At 39.0% G+C, this 21617-nt stretch overlaps 1 protein-coding gene across 2 annotated transcripts; it reads left to right on the top strand.

Annotated features, from left to right (window-relative positions):
- The first annotated feature begins 869 nt into the window (after positions 1 to 869).
- Positions 870 to 21354, top strand: LOC109047480 (rho GDP-dissociation inhibitor 1-like). Of its 2 annotated transcripts, none has more exons than XM_042730707.1 (6): positions 870 to 899; positions 16125 to 16320; positions 17490 to 17576; positions 18419 to 18495; positions 18811 to 18874; positions 19536 to 21354. In XM_042730707.1, the coding sequence occupies exons 1-6, from the start codon at positions 885 to 887 to the stop codon at positions 19733 to 19735; spliced, it is 639 nt and encodes a 212-aa protein (XP_042586641.1). In that variant the 5' UTR covers positions 870 to 884; the 3' UTR covers positions 19736 to 21354. The 2 variants fall into 2 exon arrangements, with proteins under 2 accessions (XP_042586641.1, XP_042586647.1); XM_042730713.1 differs by lacking the exon at positions 870 to 899 and adding an exon at positions 1261 to 1418.
- Positions 21355 to 21617: the final 263 nt, after the last annotated feature.

Raw genomic sequence — 21617 nt, 5'->3', positions numbered from 1 at the left:
TGTAACATTATGAAGCAACGACAATACTTTTTGTATGCTAAGAAAACAAAAATGACTTTTCAACAATTCCTCTCCTCTGTGTCTCTCCAAATCAGCATTGCACCATTTTGGCAAATTTGAGCAGTATGCAGGTGGCGTACACTCTTCGGTGTCAGGGATACATTTTTTTATGTGTATTTACCATAGACTGTATGGTATTTACGCTTTGGTTTGAAAGGCAACAGCACAGCGCGGCTGACACAGAAGAGTGTATACCTTTTATTTTAGTATTTTATTCAGCAGTCTATGGGACAGTCACAAGCCTCCCAGTTTTCATCCAAAATACCTTAAATTGTGTTCTGAAGATGAACGAAAAGCTGTGTTATTCACACTTTTAGTGTGAAAGGGCCTTTAAAGTTACCAAAAATATAAAAAAAATAAAATAAGCAAGGCCAGCCCAGGTGACAAAAAGTAACGGAAAAGCAACGTGATGCATTACTTTCTACGAAAAGTAAGTCAAGTCTCAAGTCAAGTCTGCTTTGTTGTCAATTCTTCCACATGTACAGTACATACATACAGAGAATTGAAATTGCGTTACTGTCACCCTTGGTGCATACAGATAACTGCATCACAAAAGTAACTAAGTGATGCAATTAGTTAAGTTTTATTATAGTAATGCGTTACTGTAATGCATTACTTTTAAAGATAACTTTCCCCAACAGTCGTTATTATTAGTAAGTTGAGTAATTTTTTAACTTTACGCCCCCTCTCCCGAAGCCACGCCCTTTATAAAACGTCAACAAATTCAAATGCGGGCTGAAAATGATTCAAGCTCGTTTCTGATTGGCCAAAAGAGGGCGGGCTGCAGTCCTGATCTGTTCCTATTGTTTGCCGCTACAGAACCGATGTCTTTAAGTCAGGTGTGATGCTGTAATCACATTATTAATGCTTACATTATCTTTAAATAATAGCGTTTTATTAGGCAGATGTCTGTCACGGAAACTAGTGATGACAAAGTGAAGCTTAAAATGTGCATTACTCGAAGCTTTTCAACACGGTTTATGCTGTGGCCGTCTAGTGGTCATAAAAATCACGTGGTGTATTACATAGCTAGATAGAAACAGAAAATAACCTATACATTGCCACTGAAGTAAACCTGAACCTAAACATAGGAGCCAGATAAAAATGTTCAATTTAGCACTTAAGTATATTCTCTTCATTTCTCTCCACGAGTTCTTCATTCATACATACGTCAATCCGTTCGCGTTCGAAAAAAGAACAAGCGAATGTTCTCGCGCACGCGCAGTGAGCGTGACGCGCTCGGCGGTGTTCCCGGAAGTGTGTCGCTCTCTGGCATCGCCGCCGCTCCCTCATCGCGCCATTGAGAAGTCAGGGAAGCTTTCTCGAAGCTATTGACTCGCAGTACCCGCAGGTCCACGGTAAGTCTTCACTACAGAAACACCACGAAGATCTCACACAACGCAGGCGGAAAATATCATACAGCGGTTTCGCTCGCGACGACATTTTTTTCCCGGTAGTTTCGCCTCTTTTGTAGCTCGGTAGCCACGGCAGGTTGACAAGACAGCAAGTTGATACATGCATTTCCTGCCTGCTCCACTAACTGCATTCGGTCCTTTATAAAAACGATCAATGAAAATATGGATGTGTGTAGTTGAAGGGGGCTCAGACTGGAGGGTTTGGGGTTTCCAGTATCAGTGTGATCACATCCTGACCAGCCCAGTTTACTCCGAATTGATCCTCAGGCGTTGTCTTAACACCAAAGTTAACGATCGTTTCAAAGCCGGAGATTTTGCCCTTTTTTTGAGTCTTTCAGAGATTAAACAGTGAGAGTGTGTTTCATGAAAGAGTGCTCATTTTGACAGCACGCTTTCTGATCTCGTGCATGGGTAGAGTTGCGATTTAGATCCTCTTTTGAAATCATCCAAAAAGCGAGACGTGTCCCTAAAATAACCAACGAGCTGATGCAAAACCTATATCTGGTCAAATACTCGAACAGTGCTGTGACATTAGATCTCGACCTGAGAATTAAGGGCCAAGAAGTCGGAGGCAGTTTCTGAGCTTGTTGTGTTTTTTTTTTTCTGCTGCTGAGACAAAGGTTCACACAATCGACTGATTTGTGAGTGTTGGTCTAGTTAGAGTCACGTCTAGCTGAAAGCATATTTAACTTCTTCTTTTATGAACTTCCTGCTGCTGGAAATGATGTTCGATTAGCAGCATTAGCTTGCTAACATGAGGAGGAACTTCCTGGATCAAAGATTCAAGTTCATCTTGACTCGCGATGAATAGATATATATAGAGAGAGAGAGAGCTAATTTGCTGTATCTATATTGTTTCTTGGGCATAGACGGGGACTAAATAAAGAGCACTTGTTGTAAAATTAACAACGGCAGAAAAATGTGTCATGATGCAGTTAAATTAGGTAATCATCATGATCTTTCTTTCTTGTGTTCCCGTGTAAATCCCGGTTAATTTAGGCACCGGCTGTTAATGTGACGCTTACAGGAGAGCGAGGCGGAGATTAACGCAGGGTTTGCCTGAGCACCGATTCAGTGCTGGGAAGTATTTGCATGACCATATCTTGTGCTCTCGGAGAGAGTCCTGACTTCATTAACAAAAGTCCACTGCTGAAATGGCCCGAAAAAAGGCTGATTTCCTTCCTGTGTGAGTGGCGCGATGTATTTTCTAGTTCCTTCTCTCTGAGGCCCATTTACGATTCTTACTATGGCGAAGAATCGGCTCATGAATATTAACTACGTAACGTGACAGTCGCCCTGTAAGCGTAGCTGATTGGCTGAAAGCGGGAAAAGGTAGCGAATGAGCGAATCGTAACTGGCAAACGCATAATAATGAGGTCACGTGAATGGCCGCATTGGCAGATCGAAATGAATATTCATGAGGTGTGCCTTCGCCATAGTATCCGTGGTGTCTTGAGTTTGTCAGGGCGGTGTCTGCAGGCCGTTGTTCTAAAGTGTGTTGAGCAGCCGTTTGCGTTATTAATGTAAAATATAGTCTCGTAGCTTACATGGTGAATATGTAGTTTGTTTAAAGTTTTCCTCGCATACAGTATTTAATCGAACTAAAAAGGACGGGAGTTGTGAGCATTTAATAAGTAATAAGTACAATATTACAAAGTCCCTTCCCTTTCCCTTTAATTATATTTTGTGCTCTGCATTTAACCCATCCGAAGTGCACACACACAGAGCAGTGAACACACACACACACTGTGAACACACACCCGGAGCAGTGGGCAGCCATTTTTTATGCTGCGGCGCCCGGGGAGCAGTTGGGGGTTCAGTGCCTTGCTCAAGGGCACCTAAGTCATGGTATTGAAGGTGGAGAGAGCGCTGTACATTCACTCCCCCCACCTACAATTCCTGCCGGCCCGAGACTCGAACTCACAACCCTTCGATTGGGAGTCCGACTCTCTAACCATTAGGCCACGACTTCCCAGATAGTAATGCAGATTTGATAGTAATGCACATGTTGTTATAATAACTATGTATGTACTGAAATTAAAGTTTTAAAGAATAAAAGTTATGATTTCATTAATTATAAAAGGCTCTGAGTAGATGTTTAATGGGTGCACCTGTCAATCAAACAACTTGTTTATTGTAACTGGCGTGCCCTGTTACGTTTCTTTGTAATCGGTAACCTGTTCAGATGAGAAAGAGGGAGGGTGCTGGCTCTGTGCTATATACCTGACCACAATTCAATATTTCAGCTCTGTTAGAGGAAACTGAAGGCAAAGCAGGTTGCCAGTTGAATTTATGATGTTGAAAACAAACGTACATGCACGCATTGAATTGCATGGCTTATGTCCAAAATTAGTCTAATTAGCCTATCTTTTTATAAGCACTGCAGTGTTCTGGATTTTTTTTTTTACGTGACTATGTAAAGCAAAAACAAACAGGATCTCTTAGTGCGTTTTGTTCATGTCTTTGTCTGAATTGTATAGTTCAGCCAAATGAATGAATAATAGATTTAGATTTCCTTTATGTAGTTTTTCGGGCTGATACAGAGAGACAGACATCAGAGAGCTGTGATGAGAAGCCACATAAAGGTCAGGGCTGATGGGGCATCACTGATATCACCACCTCTGTAAGTGCTCCCGCGGGCACCCGTGGCTTTTATTGACCCCAGTCAAGGGAGAAGCTATGGCTAGGCAATATAAAGTTATTTTAGGCGCTGTTTTTTTTAGCCTTTTGATGATTTTTAGTACAGACAGGCCTAAGTCTATTTCTGTATTTGCCCTGAAGCGGCTTAAAATTGTGCTTTTATTTCTTCAATCAGAGAAGCCATCATCACAACAACAAATCATTCTAGCCAAATAGATTCTGTATTTAATAATAGACCTAAAAGGGTTAAAAATAACACTGTTGTTCACTAAACCAGCTTAATATTTAGTCATGTCCGTTATGCATCAGTATAACAATACGCAGTACTAAACTGCTATATTTAACCACAAATGTTTTTTGCTGAATCATTCCAGTATTTAAAAGCTGAAACTGACAGTTTAAAAGATTTGTGGAAAGGCAAGTTCAATTTCACACTTGGCACAGTAAAATGTGTGAAAATCATAACGCGAGTGCAAATATGTGTTGCATTTGTGGCATTGCTGTAAAGGGGTTGTGTAGTGGGCATCAGTTTTCTCGTTCTGGTGAGCTGCTGGCATAGCGTAGCAACAGTTCGAGGAAAATCTTGAAAAGCTAGTTAGTTGAACAATATTAAGTATGTGGACAGGGACAGCAGAAGTGCGTTTTCCTGGAATTCACATCCACCTTTGCATACTTGCATATATTTACACCTCTGTACATTTACTGTACATAATTATATATATTGCTGCAATTTCTAAACTTCAGGATGTGCTTAACATTAGAAAGTTATTACAAGTACATTAAGCTGTGAAAGAAACTCAATTCTTTGAGTTCACTGTCTGAGAATTACTTTTATTTTACTTTATTTACTGTATTTACTTTATTCGATTTCTGTAGTATCTTTACTTTGAATACTACTGTTAGATAAACTTAAACATACGTAGATAAATTATTCACAGTAAAATATATAACATGCACTTAGAAAATATATAGGGTGCATTTCTTTTTATGCCAACTTTAAACCACTGTTCATAAAATCAATTTTACATTTGTTTTCGTAATCTGCTTCTTCACTTTGTTTTATAATTAACCTTTTACTTGTTAGCCTCGTATCAGTTTTTACTTAAATTATCGAGAACTATAGGATTTTTACTGGCATCTAAAATTTTGGATTTGTACCAACCTTATTTTAAGCCAAAAATAATTACACCGTGATGTATATTGTGGTTGCAAAATAAAATTACATTTAAAATGACATTTAAATATTAGAAATTAGCCTACATAATTAAGGTGATACTGTCTGACCCTAACATCTGCCTTGGTTTCATTTGCAAATGTGAAGTTTCATTTAATCGCAGTGAGTAGTATTCAGCCGGTCACATGATCTTGACATATAAAATGAACTATCTCTGAAGTGCTATTGTTTCTATGTTTTAGTGTTTTTTGTTTGTTTGTTTTAAAGATGATAATGAATGCTAGTCAAAGTTATTTGAAACATATCTGGCACAGGAAGCTGAAGAAACAGGAAGACAAAGAAGCTTCACCACTAGCACCAGTTTCAGTTTAGTCACAGTTGTTGGGTTTCCACCGCTGCTGTGTTTGTCTCAGTATGTTCATGACAAGAGCCAAAGTTGGGAAGGGCTTCTTGAAGTGTGATCTATTCCTGTCTCCTCTCTTTTTGTTTCTCTCTCTGTCTTCAAGGACCTCTGTCTTTTCTCGAGCTTTCTGCAGCATTAGGTCTATGGACACAAATGTAGTCCAGTGTTGGAAATCACACTCGGTGCTCTTCCCCGATACATCCAACCTTCGCCTGAACAAAAGACGGCCCTTAGGGATCTCAACTTTAAACATCCCCTCCACCCTCAAATCCTTCCCTTGCTCCATGTTTGTTTTCAGTTGAGCCAATCCTGGACTGAAAATCAGCACTGCTGCCCCGCCTCTGATGCAGGCTTTGCTATTGATTGTGGAGTACGAGGCTCATGGCTGTTGCTAGGGAAGTCTCGTCACATGGCCGAACCATAATCACCCCCCTCAGTGAGGCTGATGGATCTGAAGGCACTTGCTCAACACAGCATTGACCTGCTTTCACTTTCTTCTGCTGCTTTACACTTTTCACTGGGTCCTTTTAATAGCTTTTATTCCAACATAATTTGGATTTCTGGTGCTGCCTCATCAAATTGTCAGCACGTCAAAGCTTTTACTTTCAAGTCGTCATGAAACGGTGATTGCGAACATCTTTTCCTCCGTGTGGCGAATAGCTGAATGTAACGGCTTCTCAAAAGAAAGAAAAAACGTTGGGTGGGACTTGATTTTGTCCATTGGTTGGATCATTGATTTGTTGGTAATTGCTGTGATCGTTTCAGGTCGCTGGGGGGAAGGGATTGAAACTGAGATACTGTTAGTAGGGAAGCTACCTTAAAATTGCTTCTCTTTTTAGGTAACTAAAGGCAGGGAAGGTGATTCGGTTCTAAATCACGTTTTATGTTATGTTGGTTAGGATTGGGTGATGTCTACAAATTTGGCATCGGACGATGTCTACAGTGAAACATCACGATGGATGATGACATCGGCAGGGGGGTAGGTGGGGGGATGGAGTGAGGGGGTGTGCTCGAAGCGTGAATCCTTATAAGGGAAAACAACTAATGATTCCTAACACCGTGTCTACACCGGATACGAGTGGTGTGACAAAATACTATAGAACCACTGATCTATCTTAGAGATTCATTATATATGGATCAGTCAATAGAACTCATTATAATCAGTGATGCTGTCTACATGGATGATGTGTATCATATATCATCTATCGGCCCAACCCTAATGTTGGTTGAAAGTCACATCCCGATAGCGTTCCTACCTGCTTGTCAACATATGTATTTGCATATCTCAGCGCACCATGTTCTCGCAGACATGAAACGTCATTAGTGCGTACTATTACGCTATTAAACGCCGAACAAGAATGGAAAGGGTTATTACTGTAATATTATACATTTTGTACTGTAATGTTTTCTCATCAGTGAATCATGCCATGATTAGCCTCTGCTCTGTCTGTGCACGTTCATGTGATTTGGAGGAGGCGTGGCTTTGGAGAGTGATTTGCAGTGAGGGTGAGATCTTATGCTTTCAAAGCTAGATTGTTATTGCAAGCCTCTCTGAAATCGCCTACCCTACCTTCAAACGGGCGTTTATGACACTGTTTTCAACTAAAAACAATGATAGCATGATAACAGCATTTTGGGAACCTAAAGACGCAAACTTTTGAAAATGGTTTCAAAGTACAAGTTTTGTTAACGATAAACTTTGAAAATGCAAATTTGTGAATGTATTACATGTTCAGTCTGTAAGTATGTGGGCAGGCGCGTAGCGTTTCTTTACAAAGTCACATCGCCAGCTACTGGTCTGGCATGAATAATACAGCGCTTTTAGTCATTTTCGTGGATCCATGCGAATAGAGATTGTTTTGAGAAAATTGTTGTCTGTATGCGAAACCTTTCTGTTTTTAGTACATCGTTGTCATGTAAACATTCCATACGAGAGTTCAACGTTGTCTCAGAAGGCAGCTGCCTACGTAGGAAGAGCAAGCAAAGGCCGATTGGAAAAGAATGGAATGTTTACATCATAAGTATTCCCTGAGTTCCAGGGAGAGGCAAGGACATGAACAAAGTTCCTCTGTTTACATTGGAATTTTCCAGACTGTGCTCAGGATACGTCACTTCGGACATGTGTTAAGAACCCATGAAGTCTAAAATAAGAATTCGGGTGGCTTTTAGTGCTTCCTGAATGTGAACAATAAATATAACCTTTAGTGGTTAACCATATTTAACATTAAACAGTCTGTCTCTTCTGGGAAAACTGAAGATGTTGATGAGTCATGTTGCATTTATGGGTGTATCCTATCAGATGCTCCCTATAATGGGAAGTTACTACCATCTAACGCCACCTGACACTAACAATTATCAAATAATGGTTCATCACTGTAATGAGACTACTGGTTGCTGAAGACGTGCCCCACCCCAGCTTCCTGTTTTAATAGGAAAGGAGCCATTTCATTGGGTTTTATTCACATGATGATCAGTTCTGTGACGTTTTTATTACCCTGCTGTCATTCTTAACCATGTTCAGTGTAGAATTTTGTGTTTTCGTGTGAAGTTCAGATCGTTTCAGCTGCCCGGGGACATTATCATTTAGTCCTGCTGTGTTGTGGTGTGTGTCAGAGTGTTTCTTTACTGACTCATCCACTCTCTAATTAAGTTCAGTCATCTTGGGTTTGGGCCAAGCAGAGTAAGTGCTTGTGTGGTGCTGTTACCCACAGTTCCTCCATTGTGCTGAACTGCACACATGACCGTACAGTGGAGATAATTGTTGTTCTTGTACGTTGTAGCTGTTGAGGCTCACTTCAGCTTCATTTAAGTCTGACATTAGCAGTGTAAAACTTTTCATTTTTACCTCACTCCCTTTTGTTTTGCATTTGTCCCTATTGTCTTGTCATCTGTCCATGACCATGCTGCACAGTTCAGGTTTTTTTTTTTTTTGTCACAATGTTGCATCATTTGGGGTTAAGTGGGACAGGAACTCATTTTCTGTGCAATGGCACGCATGCAACACAATTATGCATCTATGAGGAGCTGTACAAAACTGTGTCTTTGGATGTTTTCAGTAAAAACTCCCTTAAAGGTAGGGTAGGGGATTTCAGAGAGGCTAGCAATTGCAAGCTACCTTTGAAAGCCTAAGATCCCACCCTCACTGCAAATCACTCTCCAAAGCCACGCCTCCTCCAAAACACATGAACATGTTCATCTTGCTCATTCAGAGTCGATTGCACATGTCATCTCTAGCAGTAGAACCGAGCAAGATTTTGTGCCCATGCCATGAATAAATGCTGCACTGTTCTTTCATATTTTATACAACCTTCATATTAGTTAATTATGTATTTAATTAACTCACTTGTGAGTTTACAGTTTGAATCTGACTCTCTTTTTACTGAGATGCAAGTAATTTTTTATTCTGTCCAGTTAAAAAAAAAATTGTAATTTAAATAGTAAAATGTCCTTTGATCATAATGCCCAGCCCTAATTAGACACAATTATTCCAATGTATAACTTCCTATAATATGGAGTTTAAATTATAACTTTTTGGTGCAAATATTTTGGCAATTCTCTCCTCGCACTCATAGTTTTGATTACAATACATCATATCTGGTCAGTATTTTCCTGCAATCTAGACACAAACGTTAAAATGTTTCAACATATCCCAAGCTCAAATCGGATGATTGGAAGTCCACACAACTCCTGTACTGCTTTCAATTGGAAATAAACAACTTCCAGACTGTCAAAGATCATGCAAAGGTGGCTTCAATGATTCAAATGAAGAGCCAATGGCTCCAACAGTCTTTTTTTTTTTTTTTTTTTATTGTTTTTCTTTTTTTTTTTTTTTTTGGAGCCCTGTCAACTGAGTGAAAAATAGTTATGTCTTGAAACCGAAACAGCATCTAGTGAGAGTCTCACTTTCCTCAGCAGATCAGACTTGCTGTTTAATTAACATAAGTGCTCTCCATAGTTACAGTTTCCTGGCTGTAAGATCACCTTGCATAACAATATTAATATCCAGGAGTCTTCTGCTTTAGTTAACTTTTGACACTTATATGGATACCACAGTACTTTATCAAGTATGTCTGACTGTTTGTAAGGTGTTTGAACACCTGAAAAGACCTGTTTTCCAACACGATTTTGTTGCTGTAATTGCACTTGAGATGTTAATGGATAGTTTTCTCCAGCTGTTACAGACCTCGTGGTACTGAACAGCCTTGCTTTCTTTCTTATCAAATGAACCTTTACCTGCCGGTCCGTTTCCAGTCGCTCTATCAGTGCAGAATCATGTTGACTCCACATGTCTTTGTTGTACTCTGTGTAGACCTGAGGATAACCCGGTCTCTTGAGGAGACTGATTAGGTTTGTCAGGTTAAATCCTCTTTACCTGGCGCCATTTGACATCCCACCAGTCTTACAGACACTTCCCCTGTTTAATTAGTACTAATCTTAACTACATAATCTTGTTGGGTTTCGTTGTTGCTCGGTAACGAGGCTAATCTCAGGCTTTGTAACCCTTAGACTACCATGTTAGTCTTGCTCAGGCTTCCCTGGTGATATTAGCTATGGATAATCCCTAATTAGAGTGAATTTAGCTCAGATGGACAGGACTGAATGGAGGAGTGGGTAGTGTCAATGTCAAGTTCAGGCTGTTTCCACCGTTGAGTGTGTGAACTGGCCGTGACAGCTCGCTCTGCCTTGTTTTCAATGACCGTAGGTTATGTACCTGCTGCCCATGTTTAGGAAATAATTGGTACAACTATGTTAAATGGCAAGTCCATCGTGCTCAGCTGTGTGAAATTACCCTGCGCTCTCTAGTGCGTATTAACATTGAAACAACTGCCAAATAGCTAATGGTGTTTGTACTTTTTTACTCTGGCAGCTACAGTGATGTGATCTGGGCATGAATGCGGTTTGATGAACTGCACTTGCTGCAGGACCTGGTTTTCATGTTTTGCTGATTCTTCAGCAGAAACGGATTGTACTTCGTCAGTCTTAATTAACTTTCCCAGCTCCAGAAGTGACATGAGCTGAAACTATAAATTGTAAATGATAATTGTAATTAGGGCTGCACAATTAATCGAGTTTCTAATCGCAATTACAATTATGGATGCCACAATTACGTAATCGTTCAAAGCGGCAATTAATCGTTCAAGGTCCACTTATGTTTTTCTGTGTGCTTAAGATGCGTTTTTTTTATTTTTTCTACGTGTTATCTTAAGGGTTTTTCCATTGTTTTAATTTTAGTTTTTTATAACATTATAATACCATTCATATTTTTAGGCTTAATACTATAGAAAAGCACTAAAAGTTTTTCATTTAGAGTGTTTTCGGCTTACGGCACACGGCATGCAGTTGCATCAAACAATGGTATAAACATCATTCAGTGTAAATTGAAATAATTAATAATCCCAATTACAATTTCAAGAGAATAATCGACAATTATGATTTTTGTCATAATCGTGCAGCCATAATTGTAATGGCCAAATATCTAACCAGATGCAGCTGAACAGAAAAATTGATAGTGAAATAATTTTAACGGATATATTAAAACACTAGTTGTTAGATTTTTAGATTTTAGGGTGTTAAAACTTTTGCTGTATCTTTGCAAATAGATTCAAATACAAAGACACTAGGGCCATTTACATGACACCATTTTCAACTAAAAATGTAATTATTTTTATTTTTGGTCATTTATTTACACAACAGTGGTCTTTTGGGGGTCTGAAAACACAACATTTTGAAAACGAGTTTCAAAGTGCATATTTTTGAAAATGAGACTGGTTTCATCTTTGTGTGAACTACAAAAATGCAAATTTGTGAAAACGGTGACATACAAATACATATTATGTTTCCAAATCTAATGTGCGCGCGATACATAGTGTTTTATTGCAAAGTGACATCGCCACCTACTGGCCTGGCGTGCATAATGTAACGTTTTTAGTCGTTTTCGTAGATCCGTGTGAATGGTGAACATTTTGATAATGTTGTTGTCTGTGTGCGAAACTTTCCATCTTCAGAACATTGTTGTCCTGTAAATGTCCCCTCTAATACAAAAATAAATGACAATAAAGGCCCGTTCAACTACAACTATATATAAAAACTATAAAGATAACTAAAACGTTAACTATACCAGTGTCCACAACAACACACAATAATGTTCTGTTTATTTGAAGTGTGTGCTGCAGTTTTGTCATCTGCCACTTTAAATTCTCGAGCTCTTTAAAGCAGGACGCATTCTGATTGGCTGTCGATGAGTCAGATAAAAAAAATTGTTATGAAAGTGATTCCCACAATATCGTTCCTCTGTGTCTTTATCGTTATACTTGAATTGTGGACGTCCCTGTTCTCATATAACTATGACGTTTAATAAAACATTTTTTGCTATTGTCTTTGATTTGAATGCCTTAACATGTTACTGCTAATATAATTTGCTTTGTTTGTTTTTAAATGCACCTTCCAGGCTGTGCTCAAACATTATCTGCAATTTTATTTTTAGTAGCACAATTTGAAGTGCAATTTGCATATTGCTTTGATGAGAACATTGGGAAAGACAAGAAATAGTTTTATTTTTGTTTTAATAAAAATAAATAAAATTAAGAATGAAATAAATCTATTATCAAAAACAGTTAAAACCCCACATCAAGCTCATTTATTTGCAGAAATCAAGAAAAGCAGGTTTCTATATGTCCTCTTGGACATATCCACTTTTGCAGGGTTTCTGCGGGTCCTTAAGTATTAAATTTAGTTGTATCAACTTTAAGGCCATGAGGTTTAAAAAGGTACAAGAAAGTCCTAATTGTGATTTCAGGAGGTCTTAAATTTGGGGACGGAAAGACAAGAATTGCGATTTGGCCTAATAAAGCGCTGCACATTTTAAAGTCAGATGCTGCTGTTATCAGGGAAACCGCATAATTTCTGCCGTTCTCAAAGCACCTCCTGCTGGCAGAGAATGAGTGCGCATTTTCAATCAGCCCATCTGCTGGTTTTGTTCAATGTGAAAATTAACCCATGTTGAGTTGTAAATGTGAACTGGTGAATCAACAAGAAGATAATGCATTATGAAAGTGTAAACAATTAAGTCAGTGTCTTTAGCATCACTTCAAAACTTCTGGTCAGATAGGTTGAATCTAGACTCTGCAGTAAGGTGGACACGCATGGTTTAGTGCTAATGGGAACATGGCAAGCCATCATGTGTCTGTCACGCTTCTGATCCTGAACTTCAAACCCCAGCCGCTGGAGCAGAGTGCCAGAGCTCGCTGATGAAGAACGGCCTCTCTCGCTGTCAGGGGAGCGCAGAGGCCCCGAATGGAAAAAGACAAGCAGTGTTATCTAAGTTCCTGTCTGACCGTGGCCAAAAGCATCCCCTGCCAAAGAGGACTGCTTTCACAATGCCAGGATGACTGGAATGTTAGGCTCTTTTATTGATTACATTGTGTCATTTTCTAGTTTCTAGTTATGTTAATGATAACGGCTAGCACAGAAAACCACTTTGTGGGTTTTCATGAGACAAGCTCATTCATCAGCACTGCAGTCTGCTCAAAGAGGGGAGAAGTTTGGAAGTGTTACGCAAACAACATCTGTCTTCGATAGACACGACCTACAGGCTGTTCTAGGTCACCATATGCTGGAGGATTGTTGTTTTGTTGTTGTTCACTGGCTCTCGGTTCGTATCTAGCATGTGTGTTCATATGTGGTCCTCATTACAGCTGTTCGTAAGACTAGCTGGCAGATCTGTACTCTTTGTTTAAAACAAGTGGTTGGATTTATAGAAATTGTTACGCTGTTGGCAGCCAAGTTGAATTTCTCTGCTTGACGACTCGAAGGGCCCTCTCAGGGTAACACTAACACACACATGCATGTAGCAGCGGCTCCTAAACGGACATAACCAAATATGAATTCAGCAATTAAATGATTATTGTTTTGAAAATAACAACGGTTTTAGGTGATTATTACATATGTGCCAGAAATATAAAATAGCCATTTCTGTTGGAAAGAAATTAATAGCTACCGTACTTTTATTCAGCATTAAATTGATCAAAGGTTATTGTGACAATTTAAGAAGTATTTACTACTTTTGAATTTTGTTCATCAAGGAATCCTGTTGTATCATGGAAATGTTTCTTGAGCAGAAAATCATCATATGATTTCTTCAGGATCATGTGACACTGAAGACTGGAGTAATGATGCTGAAAAATCAGCTTTACATCACAGGAAGATATTAGGCTTTTCAAAAAATTAAAATGGAAACCAGTTATTTAAAACTGTAATAATATTTCAAATATTACTGTTTTCACTGTATTAACTGTATAATAAATGCAGCCTAAGTGAGCAAGAGAGACTTCTTTTAAAAACATTAAAATATCTAATGTCTTACAGACCCCAAACCTATAATATTCAATATTAATACATTTCAAAAGAGCCTGTTTTCACTGATCATAATTAAAGCAATAAACCAAAGTTTATTAATTCTGTTTTAATAGTTTAATTTAATTTTAATAATCAAAAACAATGTCTAATCAGTTGAACTTGTTAAATTTGATCAATTTTATAATTTATTAAAATTTTAACAATAATATTGACCAGGAAAATGTGCTTTAGTTTATCAGAAATTATGTTGCCTGTTTTATTTATTTAGATTCACTGTGATAAATTGCAATGTTCGTTATAAATTGTTTATTATTATTATTATTATTATTATTATAATCGCCAGTTCCATGACATTCTTTATATTAGTAATGAGTAAATTACTTTTTTTTTTTTTTTTTTTTCTGGATTCTGCAATTCCACCCACATTTCATCATTGTGGAAATCATAGGGCTATGCAAATTGTATTTCTAATAATAAAAACTACAAAACTAGTTAACTTGTTGCACCCTGGATTTGTTAAAAACATGGCAACAAAACATCGCAAGTAAAAAAACGCAACAATCTCTGGTTGGTCTTCTGCAGGTGCATGCTTGGCGTGTGATAGTGACTCAGTTCTGTTATGAGTGTGATTTTGTGCGTTTAGCACGCCAATACCATGTAAGGAAAGGAAAGCGCCACAGTGAGGTGTCTCTATAAGCAGAGAGCTGCAGTTCTGCAGAACAGGAAACTACAGCAGCTGCTGTCGAGGTGAAGCTCTCTGAAGTTGTATTGGGACAGTGCTCCGGATGACTTTAGTGCGCTAGCAGCGAGAGAACACCAGCACTTTCTGTTCCAGGGCTGCTGCATTGCAGCACATCCTCTGCATTCATTTCTTTATTAGCGTAAATCTTTGAAAGGCCACACTGGGTGAAAGACATACGAGTCTAAGGACGTGAATGTAAACATCCAGCAGGGAGCCAGATGTGAATGAACTGCTCAGTCGAGATAAAAACCTCCGTCATTTCAACAACTGTATGCTTGTTTTTGCATTAACTGTTCAAGTAGTTTACAGTGTTTGAAACTACAGCATATACACTACTGTTCAGAAGGGGCCCGAAGAAATGAATGCTTTTATTCAGCAAGGACACATTGAAGGCATTTATAATGTTACAAAAGTCCCTATTTCAAATAAATTGTGTTCCTTTGAGATTTCTATTCATCAAAGGGTCCTGGAAAAAATGTGTCATGGTTTCCACAAAATAAGCAGCACAGCTGTTTTCAACATTGATAATAATCAGAAATGTATCTTGATCATCAACTCAGCATATTAGACACTGAAGACTGGAGTAATGATGCTGAAAATACAGCTTTACATCACAGCAATAAATTACATTTAAAATATATTACAATAGAAAACAGTTATTTGAAACTGTAATAATATTTCACAATATTGTTTTTTGTACATTTGATCATATAAAGCAGCCTTGGTGAGCGTAAGAGATGACACTAAACTTTTAAACTGTATAGTCTTTAAGAATATTTCTGAACATTTCTGAAAAACCCATTTTAAAGAATTTTAAAATCCATTTTATTTTATCTTTTCCCCAAATTCAGTATCATCATTATTATTTTTGTTTTTGCAAATTCTGTTTTACATTTTAATTGTTATATGTTTAGATTTATAATAAAATATTAAAAACGTTTATTTTAAATTCACTCTATTGGTGTTTTTACTGGATTTTTTTATTTTAAAATGCCTTGAGAAGAAAATACTTTCTAAAACATTTAAAAAACATTAACAATTGTGTATATCATAGCTTGTTTTTATATAAAACCCATACACATCTGAAATAAATTAATATTAATTTTGAAACATGACTTGAAATTCAGTCAACTTAAAATATTTACACTCCTTGATCTGTGTGTGTGTGTGGTTAAATTCATTAATATTATTATTTAAAAAATTCACACATTGGAAGAAGTGATCACATGACTTTATGTGGGTCAGATCTCCATTGCTTTAATGATTTTTGGGCCGCGTTTGGTAAAGACTGTTTGTTTCCTCTCCTCTAACCTGTGTGTGTCTGTTTTCCTCCAGCTGTCAATCATGGCCGAGCAGGAGCCCACACCAGAGCAGCTAGCCGCTATCGCAGCCGAGAACGAAAACAGCGAGTCTGTCAACTACAAGCCGCCGGCCCAGAAGAGCCTTCAAGAAATCCAGGAGCTCGACAAAGATGACGAAAGCCTCCGCAAGTACAAGGAGGCGCTGCTGGGCGGCTGCACTGTTGTTGCAGGTGTGTGTCACTTTACTGTACACGCTCTCGCTGCTCTGACCTAGTTTGATGAAAGTTTCTATTGCAAACACACACGTCACTTTCCCAGAATTCATCCCATGGACCAGCTGTACTTTCAACAGCCTTTGATTTTAGCTCATTTGATTAGTACGTCTTTTATTTGATATCACATCGCATAGTTGATGTTTTGAGGTAGTTTTGTCAAAATAATTAGCATGTGATCTTCATCCAGATACACGCGTTGTTCCAGGACCATCAGATAATGTTGATCCAGTATTGTGTCCTACTTTGGTAAATCATGTAGTTCTGGGCTGGATCTGTTGAGTCTTAGGTAACGCTCTCAGACGGGGCTGTCCTCGAGCGTCATCTGCCAGCACCCTCACAAGAGCGCTCTAAAACGAGGTCACGTATCTCGAGTTCCTGCTCCTTTTTATCAGCAGTCAGCCATTACGATAACCCTGTGTGTTCTGGTTCATCCCATCACCTGAAGAGCTGTTTGAACGGGCGTTTAATCACCCGCATCAGTCTCGTTATTTCATGTAGAGTGAATGAAGCAGCTCCCACAGAGACGTCAGCGCGGATGATGGATGGACTACAATAAACGTCAGAGCGGTGCTTTCGCAGTGCCTGTGTTAACACATGAACGTCAGTGATGGGACTGCTGGCCATACTCTAAACAAAATAGTAAAGTTGACATGAGTTGCTTATAGAACAAGCGACATCTAACGCATTTGCTGAAATGCAGCACAAGTGACAAATTGTTTTAGCTTATGGTGCTGGAGAAACTCGCCACCACAATGCAAAGTTTTAACAGGACGTTTTGAATGGATGCTGGAGTATTTTGGGAAGGTTACTCTATGGCTGTTTACCGTCCTGACCACCAAATCTGTATGATGTCAGAGCCTGAATTTTGCTGCAGGGATTGCGGTTACAGTGCATTATTTTACTCATTCCTGTAAATTCTGTGGAAAAAATATCTGCGAAAAATGTATTTCCTACAATATGTAGGTTGAACAAGCTAATCGACACAGATGAAATGAATAATTTGACATTTATGATGGAAAAAATCCCCTCCATAATAGTCACCTAAGTGGTGAATTCCCTCCCATTTACCAAAATGAATTTGGATATACTGATTACTCATGTACTTGTATGTTTTGTTTGTTTAGCCGATCCCAGTGTTCCCAATGTTCAGGTGACACGGCTAACTCTTATGTGCGAGACGGCTCCTGCCCCGCTGACCCTTGACCTGCAAGGTGAGTAGAAATTACCTGTTTTGTTAAATGGTAAAGTCATGTTGTTCCAGTATCTAATACTTTTTTCTCTTCAGAACATAAAGATAGTTTTTATATTTTCATTATTGTTGTCCAGTTGTCAAAAGAAAATCAACATTTTCAAGCTTCAAAAAAATGTCTTAAAGACATTGCAAAAGTAGTCCATGTGAAACAAGCCATTTAGTCCAAGTCTTTTGAAGAGAACTATAAACAATAATCAATGCACAAACACATAAAGAAAATCAAATATCGTAAACAGAAGTGCAACCTCATTGGTTCCTGCACGTTTGAGCTTCCGTTCAGTATTGAGTGTTACAAATATAATTTTCAAAGAAAGACTACAGCATTGATAGGTGTGAAGGAGAGCTGTAGTTCACACAAAACGGCAGTGCATTGCATTAAGAGTCTGGGATCATTTCTCTTGGATGCATCCGTGTGTTATTAGTGATTTGTTTTCGCTAAGCCAAACCTGTGATGCGTCGTAATCTTACCGTCACATTACCCAGATAAAGCACAGCAGCCTGAACGCGAGAGAGCTCAGCGCTGGCAGAGAGAGAGAGAGAGAGAGGTGAAGATGAGCAGGCGGAGGGGTGTGTGTGTGTGTGTCCTGCAGCCATCTGCTGGAAACAACATTCAACTGCAGTCTGTCATACATTCACAAACAGACACACAATTAAACACACATGGTGAACTAATGAAGACCGAGAATGAGCTGCACCTGAGCAGAGCTGTTAGTTTTAATGACTTCAAAACAATGCACTTGCTGGTATGTTTTCAAAGCTGCGCTAACCGTGTGTGTTTGTGTGTGTTTGCTCCACTCTCAGGTGATCTGGAGTCCTTTAAGAAGCAGTCGTTTGTGCTGAAGGAGGGAGTGGAGTACAGGATAAAGATCAGCTTCAAGGTTCGATGACCACAACTGGAAACATTTAGATGCAGTAATTGCTAGGAATGGATGGTATCACACAACTTTTGTCATAGTGTGAGAATTTCATAGCAAAGTAACTGAATATTTCAAGTAATTTCTAGTGGAGATTCAGTGATAGTTTATATTTCATAACCAAGTGTTAGTGCCTGTTAGTGTATAATCCAGTAAATTAAAGGTACTTCATATTGTGTATTGGCCCTACTGATAGCATGTAAACAACATATGTTGCTTTGAACCTGTAACGGTTACGTAATGTGACATCACATCACCTGTATTTACAATTGTGTACAGGTAAACAAAGAGATCGTCTCGGGGTTGAAGTACGTACAGCAGACCTTTAGGAAAGGGGTCAAGAGTAAGTGCTCTTTAAAAATTACAATCTGACATTAGGGTACATTTCACCCCAAAGTCAAAGGAAAAGAGGGAAAGTGTTGCTTTTCATATATATTTTTGATGCAGAGTGCAAATACAAATAGTTGTCGCCCCTCTTCCTCCTCCACTACACAACACACTACGCCCATTTTTGTAGCACTTTCCAAAACTGTGATGAGAACTAACCAGTGCTGAAACCCTTTTAGAAGAAAAGCCTGGAGTTTTTTGAGAAACTAGCCAATGCTAACTACCAAAGCGTCCCATTAATGCCAATTCTTTGCCCAATTCTGGCGAAGAATTGGCATTAATGGGAGAGAACAGTTCTTCCACGACTGAATGGTTATTATTGTTGCCAAATTAAGAAAAAAACAATATTGTGTCTAAAATGTAACATACAGGATTAACTTGTTTATTGAACTGTTTTATTTTTGCAAACCGAGTGACATAGTCTATAACGTCAGCTTTCAAAAAAATCATTATGATATTATCTTCAATGATGCATATTGCACACCAGCTAATTGGGTTGTCCGTGTCTCCATAATGAAAACGAAGATTGTAGATTTTATTGTAACACACTTGCACTATTTTTGATTGCTGAAACAACTTTTGAGAATGAATTAACTTCACCTGTGTCTTGTGTTCAGTTGACAAGACTGACTACATGGTGGGCAGTTATGGGCCTCGGCCGGATGAATACGAATTCCTGACACCCTTGGAGGAGGCCCCCAAAGGCATGCTGGCCCGCGGCACTTACAACATTAAATCCAAGTTCACCGACGACGACAAGCACGACCACCTGTCCTGGGAATGGAACCTGAACATCAAGAAGGAATGGAAAGATTGAGCTGTTTCCAAACCCCCGTTTTCCTTCTTGCCATCCTCCTATTTCTTCCCTTCCTCCCTTTCTTCCTCTCGAACCTCCTCCAGTTCCCTCCATCATCAACGTCATCATCATCATCATCATCATCATAATCCTGGATTAACTGCTTAACTGATTTAAAGGAAAAGGATCTTTCTCACTCCGTCCATTTTCCTACCGTTTTCTTCCCTCCCTCCATTCCTATCCCTTTCCCTCCCAATGAGTATTGAGGCTTTTCATGAATATATATGTGACAACAAACAAAAATGTGCACAATCCATATTTTGTGTTTTGGTTTGTTTGTATATAAAAGTAAAAACAGAGGGGAAAAAATTTCAAAAAAACCTCATGAATACTTTTGGCATGGTTGTTGTAAGTAATCTTCACTGCCCCCCGTCTTCCTCTTGTGTCCTAAACCCTTCCCCCACGTTATTCCTTTCATTGACATTTCTTGTTTTCTTTTTAACCATGATCTGCCTTTATGAGTGAAACTGGGAGAAGGTGCCATTTGCTGATATTTTGCCACTGGCATTCCCTCACAACTCAAAAGTTTGCCTTTGCCCAGAGGGAACGTGTCGATGCCTTTGAGATGAGCCTAGGGTTAGCGTAGCATGGGTAACTGTAGAAATGTTAGTGATATGGCGGAGCAGATCTTTACTAGGCTCTCCGTATGAATGCGTGTGTCCAAATGTGGTTTTAGCTATGTAGGGTTCACAGGATCTGAACATCCTGTCCACTAGGGGAGCTATACTAAGAATCAGCCTTGCTGTGAGGACGTGGGGTTTTTGTTTAACCATTTCATCGCCATGTGGCCTTAAAAATGATTCCTGTAGCAAGACATTTAGGAGCTGCCTTTTAGCGTCAAGGTTTAAATCCAATCAGATCTTTTGTCCTTAAGAGGCCGGGGTGCTTTACCGACTCTTGCTCCTTCACGGGACTGGCGGTTACACCTGGTGCCTTGTTTAATTGGCTCGATTCAGGATGGACCAAACTTGAAGACCAGTAGAAGTTGGTGAGCCTTGAAGCAGAGGGAACCGTTCCCCCACTCAAGTTATCACCTCCCACTTTTCCAAAAACTGGTGCTTCATTTGCAGAATGTGCCCTTTGCTTGTGGTAAATGCGAGTTGCCAGTTAGGACCTTTTCAAAAAGCAGAAAAGGGCTGTTTTTACTCAATAGATCTCAAGTATTGAACAACTCGACTGAAAAATTACCAACACCATAGACTGTGCCTCCAGTATTGATAAGTATGAGCTGCTCTCGGTGTGTTAACCTAATGGAAAGAAGAAAGTCAGGACTCTAAAGGAGGTGCATTTGTAGTGGGACAAATCTGGAGTGAACCTAATTCTAAACTCTCAGCTCTAGTCCAGGTGTATTCTAACCTCAATGTTCAAACAATAGGGGGTGTGCTCATGCATAACTACTGTTTTATACACGCTTGTCTTTTCTTCCTTTGGCAACAATGCCTGCAACGTTGTTGTTGCAACATTGCCTGCTTGTTGTGCTGGTCCAGAATGCTGCTTCTATCTTCATCTGTTTGTACTTCTCTCTATAATAGCTGGAGATTACTGTTCACCTGTGTCAATATTAAAGTGTTCAGAACAGACGGTTTCTTTTGTCTTCCATTTACCAACATGAATGCTGTACCATTGTTTTTTTTGTTTTACTTCACCAGGGTGATGTCTAGATAGGAAGCCTTGTTCTGTAAAACTTCATTATTAGGGTTTGGTGCCACCAAGCTTAGGAGTCCTGATTATTGGCATTAAGGTCTGGTCCACATTGCAGTTTGGTTTACTTGATTTTCAGCATTCACTGTCGAGCACACCAGCCATTCAAAGTAAACTCCATTGATAATGAGCATGGATGGGC

The sequence above is a fragment of the Cyprinus carpio genome, chromosome A3, assembly GCF_018340385.1.
Source record: "Cyprinus carpio isolate SPL01 chromosome A3, ASM1834038v1, whole genome shotgun sequence".
NCBI classification, from domain to species: domain Eukaryota; kingdom Metazoa; phylum Chordata; class Actinopteri; order Cypriniformes; family Cyprinidae; genus Cyprinus; species Cyprinus carpio.
The sequence above is the reverse complement of the archived record's forward strand: the minus strand, read 5'-3'. Positions and strand labels throughout refer to the sequence as shown.

Coding starts and splice junctions, on each gene's coding strand:
- LOC109047480 (XM_042730707.1), top strand. Junction 18,496..18,810: donor GGATAAAGATCAGCTTCAAG/GTTCGATGACCA, acceptor AATTGTGTACAG/GTAAACAAAGAGATCGTCTC. Junction 18,875..19,535: donor CTTTAGGAAAGGGGTCAAGA/GTAAGTGCTCTT, acceptor TCTTGTGTTCAG/TTGACAAGACTGACTACATG.